At 45.9% G+C, this 15109-nt stretch overlaps 1 protein-coding gene across 1 annotated transcript in view; it reads left to right on the forward strand.

Annotated features, from left to right (window-relative positions):
• Positions 1–15109, forward strand: part of TEK (TEK receptor tyrosine kinase) — a 570337-nt gene that overhangs the window by 239905 nt on the left and 315323 nt on the right. The window contains exon 10 of the mRNA XM_086962126.1: positions 5871–6032. Within this exon, the coding sequence (XP_086818252.1) occupies positions 5871–6032 (162 nt within the window). The remainder of the gene's footprint in view (positions 1–5870; positions 6033–15109) is intronic.

Raw genomic sequence — 15109 nt, forward strand, 5'->3', positions numbered from 1 at the left:
CGTCCTTTCGGTAGACATTGCTAAGGCATTTGACAGCCTGGAATGGCCCTACTTGTTCTCAGTCATGAAAGCCTTCAGGCTTGGTGTGGGATATACACGCTGGACTGAAATATTATATTCGTCGGCAAGCGCCAGAGTGAGGGTTGGTAGAATCATATCCTCTTAATACCCAGTAGGGCGTGACACTAGACAACGTTGCCCACTCTCCCCGTTGCTCTTTGCCCTGGCGATGGAACCGTTGGCACCGAGGGCCAGGATGGGGAGGGAGTTCTGAGGCTTGAGGCTTAGTGGTCAGTCACATTGTATCTCATTATATGCAGACGATCTTCTGCTGTTTTTGAGAGATGCGGGAGGCGCATTGGAGGGAGCGCGTTCCTTGCTCAGCCGATTCAGGGATATCTCTGGCCTGCGAGTCAACTGGGCAAAGACATGTGTGTTTCCAGTGGCTAGAGCAAGTGCCCAACCTGATCTACAGCCTGACTTGGTGTGGGATCCTAGATGCCTTCCCTATTTGGGGACGCACTTTTATCATAAGCAGGGAGATCTTCTCGAAGGTAACATAGGTAGAGCGCTATGGGGGCTTAAGGGCAGCATGCATTTCTGGGGGACTCTACCACTGTCAGTGGCTGGCCGAGTAGCACTGTTGAAAATGGTGGCGCTCCCTCGGCTTTTATATTTCTTCCGGACCTTGCCTACACGAATACCCGTCGCACTATTTCGGCAACTCCGCTCTATGGTGGGGGGCTTTATTGGGAGAGTAGGGAGGCGCTGAGTAGCGTTGGATACTCTGATCCACCCAAGGGCAAAGGGAGGCCTAGCTGTCCCTGATTTTGAACTATATTATTTAGCCGCACAGTTCCAGCACCTCACCCAGGTGGTGGCGCAGGAGTTTCGAGGGCCGGAGCGAGAGACTGAACCGGATGTCCCACAGCACGTCCTATCGTTTGTCGTCCTGCAACAAAGGTTGCGGGCTACCGATTTGTCACCTGCAGAATGTGCCCTGATGCATTGCTGGAAACGTTACCACAACATGGTTGGGGTACAACAACCTTATGCCCCGGAAATACCGTTGGGCATGTGCACGGCCTTACCACATGGTGGGGATTGGTCTGCCCTCGCGGAGTGGGAAAGACTGGGACTTCAGATAGTGGGCGATCTATTTGGGGATGGTGTACTACTGCCTTATGGCGCATTGCAGTAAACCTTTGGACTCCCGCGGGGTCACTTCTTATTGCATGCGGCCATGGTTACCGCCATCCAGAAACACTGGGGCACTGGCCTTTCGGAACCGCCAACAAGGGAGGTGTGTCAATATGTAGTGATGGCAGCGGGCACGTATAAGGCGGTCACTTGTTTGTATAAACGTATGCTGGGAGAGGGACTGGCACCGCTGCAGAGGCTACGTGAGCAGTGGGCGGTGGATATAACCAAATAGATACCTGACGCGGCCTGGTCGCAAATACTTAAAAGGGCATGGAAGGGCACCAGAAATGCTAGATTCCAGCTGATTCAATTTTTTATTTTGCACAGGGCATATCTTACGCCGGCTAAAATCAACCAATACTTCCATGTTAATACGGCACTCTGCCCCCGCTGTAGACTGGGGGGCACGGATCTCTTGCACATGCTGTGGGACTGCCCGCAGTTGGACACATATTGGGAAGAGATAACCACTTTACTCTGTAATGTAACGGGGCGACAGATCACTCCGGATAGGATGACTTGCTTGCTACATTGGTTTCCACACACTAGCAAAACAAAGTTAACTAGCAAATTCATAGACTTAGGATTGGTGCTTGCTAAACGAGAAATTACATCCCACTGGAAAACAGCAGCGGGCCCTAGTTACATAAGGTGGAAGACTGCATTACTTTAGTGGGCAAACAGCAAGAGCTCAGTTCGATTGCAACAAGCCCATAGGTCCCACAATGACAAGGCATTAGAGGCAGCGCAAGCCTGGGAGGCCCTTGTGACAGAGCTGAAAGCGACAGGCCTAGAAACAGACTCAGAGACAAGCGCGTTAACTGCTGCGGAAGACTAGTAGACAAGGTACCTTGATATTGAGGCGCAGGGCGTGAGGCGATTCCCGGCTTCCATAATAGTCAGGATGCTTAATAATATTGTTAAAATGGGGTCACCTGGGGAACTCGTACAATAGCGCCGGCGGGGGGGGGGGTGTTGGGGTGGGAATCTGAGGAAGGAGTGGGGTGTGGCTTTGATGCGAAAGACATTATTCATAGTAGCATGGAGAATTGTAGGTACCTTGACACTGTAGCAATAATTGTAAGGTGGGGAATCTGTGCCTGGGGCTGATTCATGATGCTTGATAACCTTGATTGCGTAACGGTGTCACTGCCTCCATCTTCCTAATTGTCGGGCTCTATGTAGAGGCAATAGCCCATCCTCTTATTTGTTGGGGTGTTTGAAAACAATAAACAGATTTATAAAATAAAACAAAATAGATTCACATGGATTGTTCTAAATACTGACTGAGGCAACACCAACAGTATGTCTATAAACAATTAATTAAATTAACAAAATGGAAACAAGAAAGGTGCATAGAGCAAAATAGACATCACAACCTATAATGGAGAGTCTACACAAAAGACAGTACAATGTGTCATAGTAAAGCACACATCCCTGTGCTTGGCAGATTGAGTTATGTGCGTCCAGAGAAGCAGACTAGCAGCACAATTCTGGACAACTTGAGGTTTCCTTGTGGTAGACATGCGTGCACCCAAGTACATAGAATTACCATAGTCCGGGCGCGAGAGGACCAGGGCCTGGACCATAATTCTCCTAGCCCCATGGGGAGGAGAGGGAGAACTTTCCTCAGCATTCTGAGGATGCCAGAGCAAATACCTGACACTTCTGCTGCTTATTGGTCAAATTTGAGTAAATTGTCTAGCAGCACTCCTAGGCTTTTAATCTTGGCCTTATGAGTGGGTGCGGGTCCCAGACAAATCAACCATTGCAGTTTGAGGCCCACGTTAGGCAAATTGCCTAAAACATTATTTCCGATTTGTCTCCATTAAGCTTGAGACAGGAGTGTTGCATCCAGGTTGCCACCTTCTCCAGGCAGGATTCCAGATTAGAAGGAGAATTATGCGGGTGATTTAGAGATACCACCAGCTGAGTATCGTCCGCATAGGTAACAATTTGAATCCCATAAGGCAGGGCGATATCAGCCAGCGGCATCATATACACGTTGAATAAAGTAGGACTCAGGGAGGATCCCTGAGGTACTCCATAACTGAGGGGTAAGCACCTAGAGGTGGATTCTCCAGCAAAGACTTGGAATGTTCTGCCATTGAGGTATGACTGGATCCAAGAAATTGCTCTCCCTGGCACTCCAGCGCTCCCAAGCCTTTTGAGAAGGATGTCAAAGTTGACCGTGTCGAAGGCGGCACTCGGGTCAAGGAGAATAATGGCTACTGCTCCACCCAGGTCAATTATCTTTTTCGATTCTTCGACTACCGTGATAAGTGCTGGTTCCGTTCCAAGGAGGGGACGGAAGCCAGTCTGAGAATGATGCAGGAGGTCGTGGGTTTCTAAAAAGTCAGAGAGTATAAAATAACGTGTTTTTCCAGTACCTTACAAACCATTTGTAGCAAAGATTTCAGACAGTAGTTACTCAGGACATCAGGATTTAAGCTTGGTTTCTTCAGTAAGGCTTTCATCAAGGCGTGTTTCCAGGAAGGTGGGACAAGGCCCTTGGTGATGGAAAGATTTATAACGTCCCATATTACTAGAAGTACCACCTCTTTAACCATGCCCAACTGGTGGGGAGGGGTCTGGTCACAGGGAAAGCATGACTTTGTTTCAGCAAAGATTTTTTAAAGTGCATCCTGGTCTAGAAGAGGGAGTTCCTCCAAGTGTGCCAAATGGTGTCTAGAGGCCTGTTAATGGCAGGGAGGCCACAGGTCATTGCGGCTGGGACGGGAGGGTCACTGGGACATGGCGTAACAGGGAATGTGTTATATATGTTCACGATTTTTCCCTGGAAGTAGTCTGCAAATTCATTGCAACAATCAGTGGTTATTGCTGTCAGAGGTTCGGGGGAAGGGAGCTCTAGTAGTGTCTTAGCAATGCAGAAGATTTCTCTGGGAGTGTTAGCTGCTTAATTAATGTTTGCATCATAGTAAAGTGCCTGGGCCTTTTTAATTTCCGCTTGGTAGAAATTTATGGACTCTCGGTATTCCATTTTTATGATCTCGCTATGGTCCTTCCTCCATTTCCTTTCCATCCGTTTACAGGCCTGTTTAAGCAGCTTAAACTGGGGCAAGTACCACAGCGTAATTCTCTCTCATCCTGCGGGGGATAGTTTTAACAGGAATCACGTTATCCAATGCGGATTCTATATAGTGGGAGAGTTGTTCCAATGATGAGGTGGGACTAGAGTCTAAAATGGGTTTTGAGCAGTTCAGCACAGTAGACCAGGCCTCTATGGAAAGATGAGAGTGGGACCCAAGTTGAATTGTAGGATAACCAATGACTATGGGCCCGATTCACAGAATGAACTTAAGACTCAATCCTAAACTTACTACTGTTTTGGTATTCACAGATTGCACTTACTACTTTTGGTACTCACAGAATGAACTTACTACTTTTGGCATTCACAGAATGAACTTACTACTTTTGGCATTCACAGAATGCACTTACTACTTTTGGTATTCACAGAATGAACTTACTCATTTCGGTATTCACAGAAGTTAGGACTCCTAACTTTTAGGACTCCTAAATGCCTTCTGTGAATACCGAAAGTCTTAAAATTAGGATTTTTCTCAATTTAGTAGTAGTAAAGTTAGGAGTCCTAACTTTGCTACTACTAAATTGAGAAAAATCCTAATTTTAAGACTTTCGGTATTCACAGAAGGCATTTAGGAGTCCTAAAGTTAGTAGTCCTAACTTTACTACTACTAAATTGAGAAAAATCGTAATTTTAATACTTTCGGTATTCACAGAAGGCATTTAGGAGACCTAAAGTTAGTAGTCCTAACTTTACTACTACTAAATTGAGAAAAATTGTAATTTTAAGACTTTCGGTATTCACAGAAGGCATTTAAGAGTCCTAAAGTTAGTAGTCCTAACTTTACTACTACTAAATTGAGAAAAATTGTAATTTTAGGCATTTCGGTATTCACAGAAGGCATTTAGGAGTCCTAAAGTTAGGAGTCCTAACTTTACTACTACTAAATTGAGAAAAATCCTAATTTTAAGACTTTCGGTATTCACAGAAGGTATTTAGGAGTCCTAAAGTTAGGAGTCCTAACTTCTGTGAATACCGAAATGAGTAAGTTCATTCTGTGAATACCAAAAGTAGTAAGTGCATTCTGTGAATGCCAAAAGTAGTAAGTTCATTCTGTGCATACCAAAAGTAGTAAGTGCAATCTGTGAATACCAAAACAGTAGTAAGTTTAGGATTGAGTCTTAAGTTCATTCTGTGAATCGGGCCCAATGTCAATATTTTCCATTTAAATTGATTGTATGTAGCTATGTGAACATTCGGGACGGATCTAGTCCTGGACTTATGTTGGGCAGTCCTGCTTATACTTGAGAAATACCCTAACAAATATGAAAAGCTGTGATTTGGTTTTTAACCCTGCCAGTGATAAAAAATCATGCATTTTGATTCATGCCTTTATTTATGTGTTGAATTTGAAGATATCACAATATTTAGCAATACAATGACTTACTATTACCTTTGAAAAAATTGGCAAGAAAGGCGCCAAGGTATCCAATAGTGCAATAATATATTTAGCTAAATGCTAGAGTCTCTCACAAGAAACTAAATATTCCATGTGATTGTAAAAAATGTGTCGACGTGTTTCAGGCACTGCGGTTTGAAGCAAGTTTCACCTTTTTTTTAGGTCCTCCGATGCCGCAGGTTCGACCAAATGTCAATGGCAGCGGGCCTTACCATCTTATCATCGATGTCAACGCTGAGCCACACACAGGGGATGGGCCTATTGTATCAGTCAAACTTATTTACAAACCTGCAAAAACTTCACAATCCTGGCTCTACAAGGAAGGTAAGAGCCAAGAATAAATGTGCAGTTCTGACAAGTGAAAGCCTATCATGACTTCTTTTTGCTTAAAACAAGAATGTGAACACAGACCCAGCAGATGAGAAATCTCCTGCGATTGAGCATTAGTCAAGTCCTCCAATGGGCTCTTGTCAGATTTTGCACCACAACAGCTTCTACTAAGAATGCCCTTTCATAAAAACGAATCTGAAGCTAAAATTATTGTAATCACTCAGGTTGAATACTTCAGAGTCCAAACAGTGGAAATATTAAAAACTTCAGGCCTAGATTTGCATTGTTCATGCAAAAGAGCCCTGTGTCAAAATGGGGTTTGGGGATGGGTTGATCCAATGAGAAAGCTATGCCCCCTGGGAGATTTGGGGGAGGTGGTACAGTCCAAAGAGACTGTACTCACCTTGGGGTGGGTTTGGTATCGATGGGTGAAGATAGTTAAGGGACGTTTTTTGGGATGTCGACCACCATTTTGTCATTAGGTGACACAGTGGCTGGCAGCCCAGAAACGAGGGTCAGGGAATTTGATTTTCGGCTCACCCGCCCACCCCTTGTTTTAAGGATGAGAGAGGGGAGGTTTTTGATGAAGCGGGTGCACAGAAGAAATGGGGCTTAGATAGCATGTTGTAGCTGTTGAGCAGGTGCTGGTGTAGTGAACACAGGGCCTTGTTTGCGCACATTGTTATGTTAGCATAAGCTTATTAGAAGTTTAAACAGCATTTTGCCTTTTTGCTTCTTTTGCACATGACACTGCATGTAGCTGTTGTTGTAAGTCTGACTTCGTGAATATCTTCACATGAGAAAGGCTTGTTTTCAACATCCCTAGACTTACATCGCAACCTTAGTCTGCACAGTGAGTTCTGAAGCCTCCAAGGTCATCATAACAATGTTTCGCTGTTATTCGGGCTGATCGGCTCACGCTTAGACACAACATGCATGCAGCTGCAGCTAACTGAAATTCTGACCCCTTTAATATGGCACTGCATACATGATTTTACAAACTTGGAAGAATTCCATTTCCAGAGAGAAAGAGAGCTTTTGCAGATCCTGATGTGATTCACTCCTGCTGATCTTAGAGGTATGGGGTCCCCTATTCAAGCCTAAGAGACCTTCTATATTTTATAAAACATAGTTCCTAGCTAGGGAGTGTGGCATACAAGGGATTATAGGACCTGTTTCCACCATCATTATAATAGGATTTCTCCTTTTGTGTTTTATGGAATTGTAACAATGCTGCTTGTATTATTTTTAATCGTATGCCTGCTTATGATCGCAAAAATACTGCATCTTAGAGCACATCGTTAAAAATAAACATTTTAAACTTTACTGTGTCTCTTTTATACCCATGTTGTGGACTGGTATGAAAATAACCAACAAAAGAGTGTTCTTGATTCCCACCATTCCTGAGAGTAACCTAAGTTGCATGTTCTGGGTTGTCTAATCATTGGTTCCTTTGCTATAGGACGGAGAGCTAATGTGACACTGATGCTAGTCGGTTAGGGGTTCCAGGTACTAAGGTGAGTTTTTGGTCCACCACAATTCACTAAGGTCCTGGGTCTCTGTGCACAGTTCTGTGTCTGAGCAGAATCCCTGCAACACTGGACTGGGAGTTTGCCCATAGGTCTCCAGAGGTTGAATCGGTTATACTGCTGTTTGGGTATGTGAAGCAGTTTTAGGGGTGAATGAGAGTATACTTGCAGAAGGCAGGAAGTTAAAGTTCATAGTTGGATTAAATAGGGTTGGGTCGGCTTGGAGACTATAAATGTAGTGACAGCTAGTCGAGGTGAGAGTAATTGTGGGGAGGGGCCAATTAAGGGTGCAGGGTAGGACATATTAGGTGGGGGTTTATATATAGAGAGGATGTTAGTTTTGTAAGGCAAATTACCCAGGAATGTTTAAGTTGTTGTAGTGCACCTGCTTCATTAAAGCAGCCTTTTTTTTATACTACAAGTGCTTAGTGTCTGTGTTGTGCCCTCTTGCCCAAACTGCAGCTCGTTGTGCGAGTGAGGAAAAACTTTACAGTGCCAAATCTGCAAGGATTCAGGTGGCGAAAATGTAATTTTTAGCATGATGCTAAGCTTAGAGCTGCTTCAGAAAAGGGGGTGGTGATTGACAGAGTTTCAGAATAAAGCAGAATACTCTTACCCAGTCAACAGATCAGGGCTTGATCCATCACCGTTTTGTAGCTCACTGCACCATCCCAGCTCAGAACCTGGCAACATGCAAATTAGTCTGTCCCTGGCCCAGTGCATCATGGGAACAGGGCAGACCATACTACCAAGCCAATTCTTTTACCGGAAAGGAAACAAGCTACCGGGGACCGGTTTCTGGCATTACAGCCGTCTTCGGCCCGGCTTGCTTGAATCCTGATGGTGCAGTGAGCAAGGGACTCATGTCTGAGTATACCCTTCCACGCTAATGGTGGACAAAACGATTCAGAAAAGGGGGTGGTGATGGACAGAGTTTCTGAATAAAGCAGAACACTCTTACCCAGTCAACAGATCAGGGCTTGATCCATCACCGTTTTTTAGCTCACTGCACCATCCCAGCTCAGAACCTGGCTACATGCAAATTAGTCTGTCCCTGGCCCAGTGCATCATGGGAACAGGGCAGACCAAACTACCAAGCCAATTATTTTACCGGAAAGGAAACAAGCTTCCGTGGACCTGTTTCTGGCATTACAGCCGTGTTCGGCCCGGCTTGCTTGAATCCTGATGGTGCAGTGAGCAAGGGACTCATGTCTGAGTATACCCTTCCACGCTTATGGTGGACAAAACGATTCAGAAAAGGGGGGGTGATCCATCACCGTTTTTTAGCTCACTGCACCATCCCAGCTCAGAACCTGGATACATGCAAATTAGTCTGTCCCTGGCCCAGAGCATCAAGCCCTGATCTGTTTACTGGGTACGAGTATTCTGCTTAATTCAGAAACTCTGTCCATCACCACCCCTTTTCTGAATCGTTTTGCCCACCACAAGCGTGGAAGGGTATGCTCAGATGTGAGTCCCTTGCTCACTGCACCATCAGGATTCAAGCAAGCCGGGCCGAAGACAGCTGTAATGCCAGAAACCGGTCCCCGGAAGCTTGTTTCCTTTCCAGTAAAAGAATTGGCTTGGTAGTTTGGTCTGCCCTGTTCCCATGATGCACTGGGCCAGGGACAGACTAATTTGCATGTAGCCAGGTTCTGAGCTGGGATGCTGCAGTGAGCTAAAAAACGGTGATGGATCAAGCCCTGATCTGTTGACTGGGTACGAGTATTCTGCTTAATTTAGAAACTCTGTCCATCACCACCCCCTTTTCTGAATCGTTTTGTCCACCACAAGCGTGGAAGGGTATGCTCAGATGTGAGTCCCTTGCTCACTGCACCATCAGGATTCAAGCAAGCCGGGCCGAAGACGGCTGTAATGCCAGAAACCGGTCCCCGGAAGCTTGTTTCCTTTCCAGTAAAAGAATTGGCTTGGTAGTTTGGTCTGCCCTGTTCCCATGATGCACTGGGCCAGGGACAGACTAATTTGCATGTAGCCAGGTTCTGAGCTGGGATGGTGCAGTGAGCTAAAAAACGGTGATGGATCAAGCCCTGATCTGTTGACTGGGTACAAGTATTCTGCTTAATTCAGAAGCTCTGTCCATCACCACCCCCTTTTCTGAATCGTTTTGTCCACCACAAGCGTGGAAGGGTATGCTCAGATGTGAGTCCCTTGCTCACTGCACCATCAGGATTCAAGCAAGCCGGGCCGAAGACGGCTGTAATGCCAGAAACCGGTCCCCGGAAGCTTGTTTCCTTTCCAGTAAAAGAATTGGCTTGGTAGTTTGGTCTGCCCTGTTCCCATGATGCACTAAGCCAGGGACAGACTAATTTGCATGTAGCCAGGTTCTGAGCTGGGATGGTGCAGTGAGCTAAAAAACGGTGATGGATCAAGCCCTGATCTGTTGACTGGGTACGAGTATTCTGCTTAATTCAGAAACTCTGTCCATCACCACCCCCTTTTCTGAATCGTTTTGTCCACCACAAGCGTGGAAGGGTATGCTCAGATGTGAGTCCCTTGCTCACTGCACCATCAGGATTCAAGCAAGCCGGGCCGAAGACGGCTGTAATGCCAGAAACCGGTCCCCGGAAGCTTGTTTCCTTTCCAGTAAAAGAATTGGCTTGGTAGTTTGGTCTGCCCTGTTCCCATGATGCACTGGGCCAGGGACAGACTAATTTGCATGTAGCCAGGTTCTGAGCTGGGATGGTGCAGTGAGCTAAAAAACGGTGATGGATCAAGCCCTGATCTGTTGACTGGGTACGAGTATTCTGCTTAATTAAGAAACTCTGTCCATCACCACCCCCTTGTCTGAATCGTTTTGTCCACCACAAGCGTGGAAGGGTATGCTCAGATGTGAGTCCCTTGCTCACTACACCATCAGGATTCAAGCAAGCCGGGCCGAAGATGGCTGTAATGCCAGAAACTGGTCCCCGCAAGCTTGTTTCCTTTCCAGTAAAAGAATTGGCTTGGTAGTTTGGTCTGCCCTGTTCCCATGATGCACTGGGCCAGGGACAGACTAATTTGCATGTAGCCAGGTTCTGAGCTGGGATGGTGCAGTGTGTCAGGGTTGTGCTCCGCAGGATTCGATTGATGCAATATGGGTTCCACCTCCAGACCGCACCAACACCCCTAGTATATCACAGGGTGTTCGAGTGATCAGGTAAGGGAAAATATGTACAAAATAACAAACAGGAGGGGAAGGTAGGGAACAGCTGGGAAGGGATAGCTAAACGAGAGAACACACAGGATTACAATTCATTCAATAACCCTACTCTCATTTCATTCTCGCTATCCTATCTGATATATATTCACCTGTACCCTTTGTAGTCACCACTCTTCTCATTTCCTTAGCACCAAGTAATATCAAGTGTTTTCAATTCCCTATACAAACAAATACACAAGTTAGGGCAAGAGGAATATCTCATTTGGCTGATGTATAATATAACCACTCTATTCAGAACGTACCCTCCTGATTTGTTGTAAGTATGTGTAGTGTTTTCCCTTTAAAGATATCCACCTGGAAATAAGTCTTTCTCCATTGGACAAAACAAGTTTCCCATGAACGATTCGTTCCGATTAAATCAAAAGTTTCACCACAGTGTATGTTCCACAAAAGAAATGTTTTCTGGCACGGTATAATGTAGCTTCCCACCACTATTATCCGCGCGATCCTGTGTTCAATGTTATTTCACATCAAATGATATCCAGCCTCCTGACACGGTAGAATGTAGGGAGCTACCCCACTACCCTCCGCTCAGGCAAGGGCTAAGGTTTCCTTTCTTTCCGTTGAGGCTACAAAGTATTTCTCTAACGTTTTGCAAAACAATAACTAGGATCCCGGTAGGGCTCAAATACAGCTTTGAAGCCACCACTTTCTTCAGGCTGAATCACAACATGAAAGATAGTCAAACATTCGGAAGCACGATAGTACAGATGCTTCTCTGTTCTATGAATTATATGTTCGCGCAACAACGCGCTAGTCGGGACCTTCAGAGCATGAAGAAATAACGTTCTTACACAACGAGCCCGCTGCTACTTTAATCCTCCCGCTCTGAAAAGCTAATTGCCGACCTTCGGCTAGACACGCATTGTTGCTTTCAGGATCCCGCCCATGTTTGGTTACTCACGCGGCAGCTTCCGTGCGTCCTGAAGAAACACTGACCCGGTTTCTTCCACCAAGACTAGACGGTCGTGCAGGAGCCTGCGACCTTTCCCTTCCGAGAAACACGAACCAGAATACAAATTACACACACTGTTCCCAAGCCACGCCCCCTCATATATACTCCCAAAACAGCAAAGAATTCTGGGAGTTGTAGTCTGGTGATTTAGGCAGGCGCAACATAGTTATCAAATCCTGACAGTATGTCCCCGTCCCTAGCGCCTCCTAGGACCAGGTTTATTCGGGCATCGTACATGAAAGGATCTCACCGCTCTGGGGGCATGCACATTGGACCAGGGTTCCCAGGAATCATCCTCTTCTGAATATCCCTTCCAAGACACCAGGTACCAGAGCACTCCTCTACGCAACTTGGAATCACGAATACTCCTGACCACATATTCCACCCCTCCATCACAGATCACCGGAGGCGGCACCGCCCTTCTGGAGGACAATGCAGGTTTCAACAATTGTACATGAAACACGGGGTGTATTCGCAGAGATCCGGGCAACTTCAGTTTGTAGGCAACAGGATTGATTTTCTTAACAATAGAATAGGGACCAATGAATCGAGGGTGGAAAACGCTACGCAGTTTGAAATGGATGTTTTTTGTTGACAGCCACACTCTATCACCCACCAGATATTGATGACCCTCCACTCGATGCCTGTCTTCCCATTTCTTGTATGCCTCTTTGGCTTTCACCAAATGTGCCTGCACACCCTTATGCACCCTTCTCAGTAAGTTCACTTGCTCTCTCACAGCAGGCTGATTCTGAACCTCATCTGGGATGTCCACTGGCAAGGTGTGTGCATCATACCCATATGTGGCCTTAAAAGGGGACATACCAGTCGAGCTAGGCCAAGTGTTATTGTACGCCAGCTCCGCCATCCACAACAGCGACACCCAGGATTCATGGGCCTCTTTGGAATAGCATCGCAGATACTTTTTCAAGGTCTGATTAAGTCTCTCAGTCTGTCCATCCGTCTGAGGATGGAAACTTGTAGATAAGGATACATCAATATTCAGCGCATGACACCACATCCGCCAAAAACGGGCTATAAATTGCGGCCCCCTATCGCTGACAATCACTTTTGGTAGTCCATGTAATCTGATGACATGACTGGTCAACAACTGCACCGTCTGACTGGCTGTAGGTAAGTTCTTACAAGGGATGAAATGTCCCATTTTAGTAAGGCTGTCCACAACCACCAAAACAGCATTAAACCCTTGGTCCATAGGAAGACCAGACACAAAATCCAAGCTAATGTTCAACCATGGACGCTTAGGAGTGGGCATCGGAATAAGCTTCCCCTGCTTCTTAGCATTCACCCCCTTTGCACGAGCACAAACATCACATTGCGCTACCCACAACGTAACGTCTTTGACCAGGGTTTCCCACCAGAAATGTCTTTGAACAGTGACTACGGTTTTACGAATGCCCGGGTGACCTGCCATTGGCACTTCATGGCACCACTGAAATGCCTTTCTTTGCAACTGGACATTGGGTAAATACAAACGCTCTTGCTGAAACGGCAATCCCTGCTTCACCCTTCTTACTGGATTACCATCTGCCCAAGCATTCCATCCCCCAGGGTATTGATGTGCTTTCACCTCATCCAGGAAGGTCTCTGCCCTCACCACACACACCACCTTGGCTGCTGGTATTATAGCTTGTTCCTCTTCTTTTTTAGGCACCACAGGTAGAGACTGCCTGGATAACGCATCAGCTTTGCGATTCTCAGAACCAGGCCTGAATGTAACCACAAAATTATATTCCGCAAAAAAGAGCATCCAACGCATCTGTCGTTGCGTCAAGTGCCTCGCAGAAGTCATGTATTGCAGATTACGATGGTCAGTGTATACAGTGATAACATGACGTGCACCCCACAAATACTGTCTCCACTCTTGAAATGCTCTTTTTATGGATAACAATTCTTTTTCAGCTATAGTATAGTTGAGTTCAGCCGAACTCAACTTCTTTGATAAATAGGCCACAGGGTGTAGTTGTCCCGTATGTTTGTCTCTTTGGGACAACACAGCTCCTATAGCTTCATCAGAGGCCTCAGCCTCCACCACAAATGGATGTTCCAGATTCGGATGTGCTAACACAGGAGCTGTGATAAATGCTGACTTCAAACTCTCAAAAGCTTCCCCTGCTTCGCTTGTCCATGCAAATGTGATTCCTTTCCTTACTAATCTAGTAATGGGTACCGCTGTTTGTGAAAACTGCACGATGAATCTACGGTAATAGTTAGTGAAGCCCAGAAAACTCTGGACTTCCCTAACATTCTTGGGAACAGGCCAATCCTGGACTGCTTGCACCTTTCGCTCAGACATCTGTAGCCCCTCAGGACTAAGCATCACTCCCAGGAATTCCACACTGTGCACCCCAAATTCACATTTGCTCAATTTGACGAAAAGACAGTGTTCCCTCAACTTCTCCAAAACCAAACACACATGCTCATTGTGTTTAGATGTTTCCAATGAGTACACCAAAATGTCGTCTATATAGACTACCACAAACAAATCATGTACTCCTTTAAAACATCATTGATGAAAAATTGAAACGCTGCAGGGGCGTTACATAGCCCAAAAGGCATGACCAGGTACTCGTATAACCCATACCGCGTCTTGAACGCTGTCTTCCACTCATCCCCCTCACACACCCTGACCAAGTGGTAAACACCCCGCAAGTCCAATCGGGTGTAGATTCTTGCTTCCCTTACTTGATCGATTAAAACTGTTATGAGGGGGAGAGGATATCGGTTACGTATGGTGTTTCTGTTCAAGACGCGGTAGTCCACACAAGCCCTAAGATCGCCATTTGCCTTTGCTATGAAGAATAGAGGCGAGGCGGCTGGAGATCTAGAAGGTCTAATAAACCCCAGCCTCTCATAATGATCCAAGTACTCTTTCAAGTGTGCGGTTTCAGGGACCAAAAGCGCATATACCCGACAGGTAGGGATAGTAGCCCCATCTACCAGATCGATGCGGCAATCATAATCCCGGTGTGGGGGTAACTTTTCCGCTTGTACTTCACTGAAAACATCCTGGTAAGATAAATATTCAACAGGTAATTTCACATCCTTTTCTGCAGCAGTCGCTATCATAAATAAACTAGCCAATACAGACACATTTTTTTTTAAAATTTGTTTTTATTGCAGAATTAGAAACCATAGCATACAATTGCACAACCAGTCCACACATGGTGTCCCCCCGCATCAATCGTAAGAGCGTATATCATACACAGCCATTCAGCCCGCATCCCGGAGGCCGGGCGGCACTGCGTCCCAATTAGGAGCAAGACATCATGGTGAGCGTCCCTGAGGGACAATGGTCGAGATCTTTTTACGTATCCGCATTTTACCCCCCCAACCATAACCTAAC

This window comes from Lissotriton vulgaris, chromosome 3_1 (assembly GCF_964263255.1).
Source record: "Lissotriton vulgaris chromosome 3_1, aLisVul1.2, whole genome shotgun sequence".
In the NCBI taxonomy this organism is placed as follows: Eukaryota; Metazoa; Chordata; class Amphibia; order Caudata; family Salamandridae; genus Lissotriton; species Lissotriton vulgaris.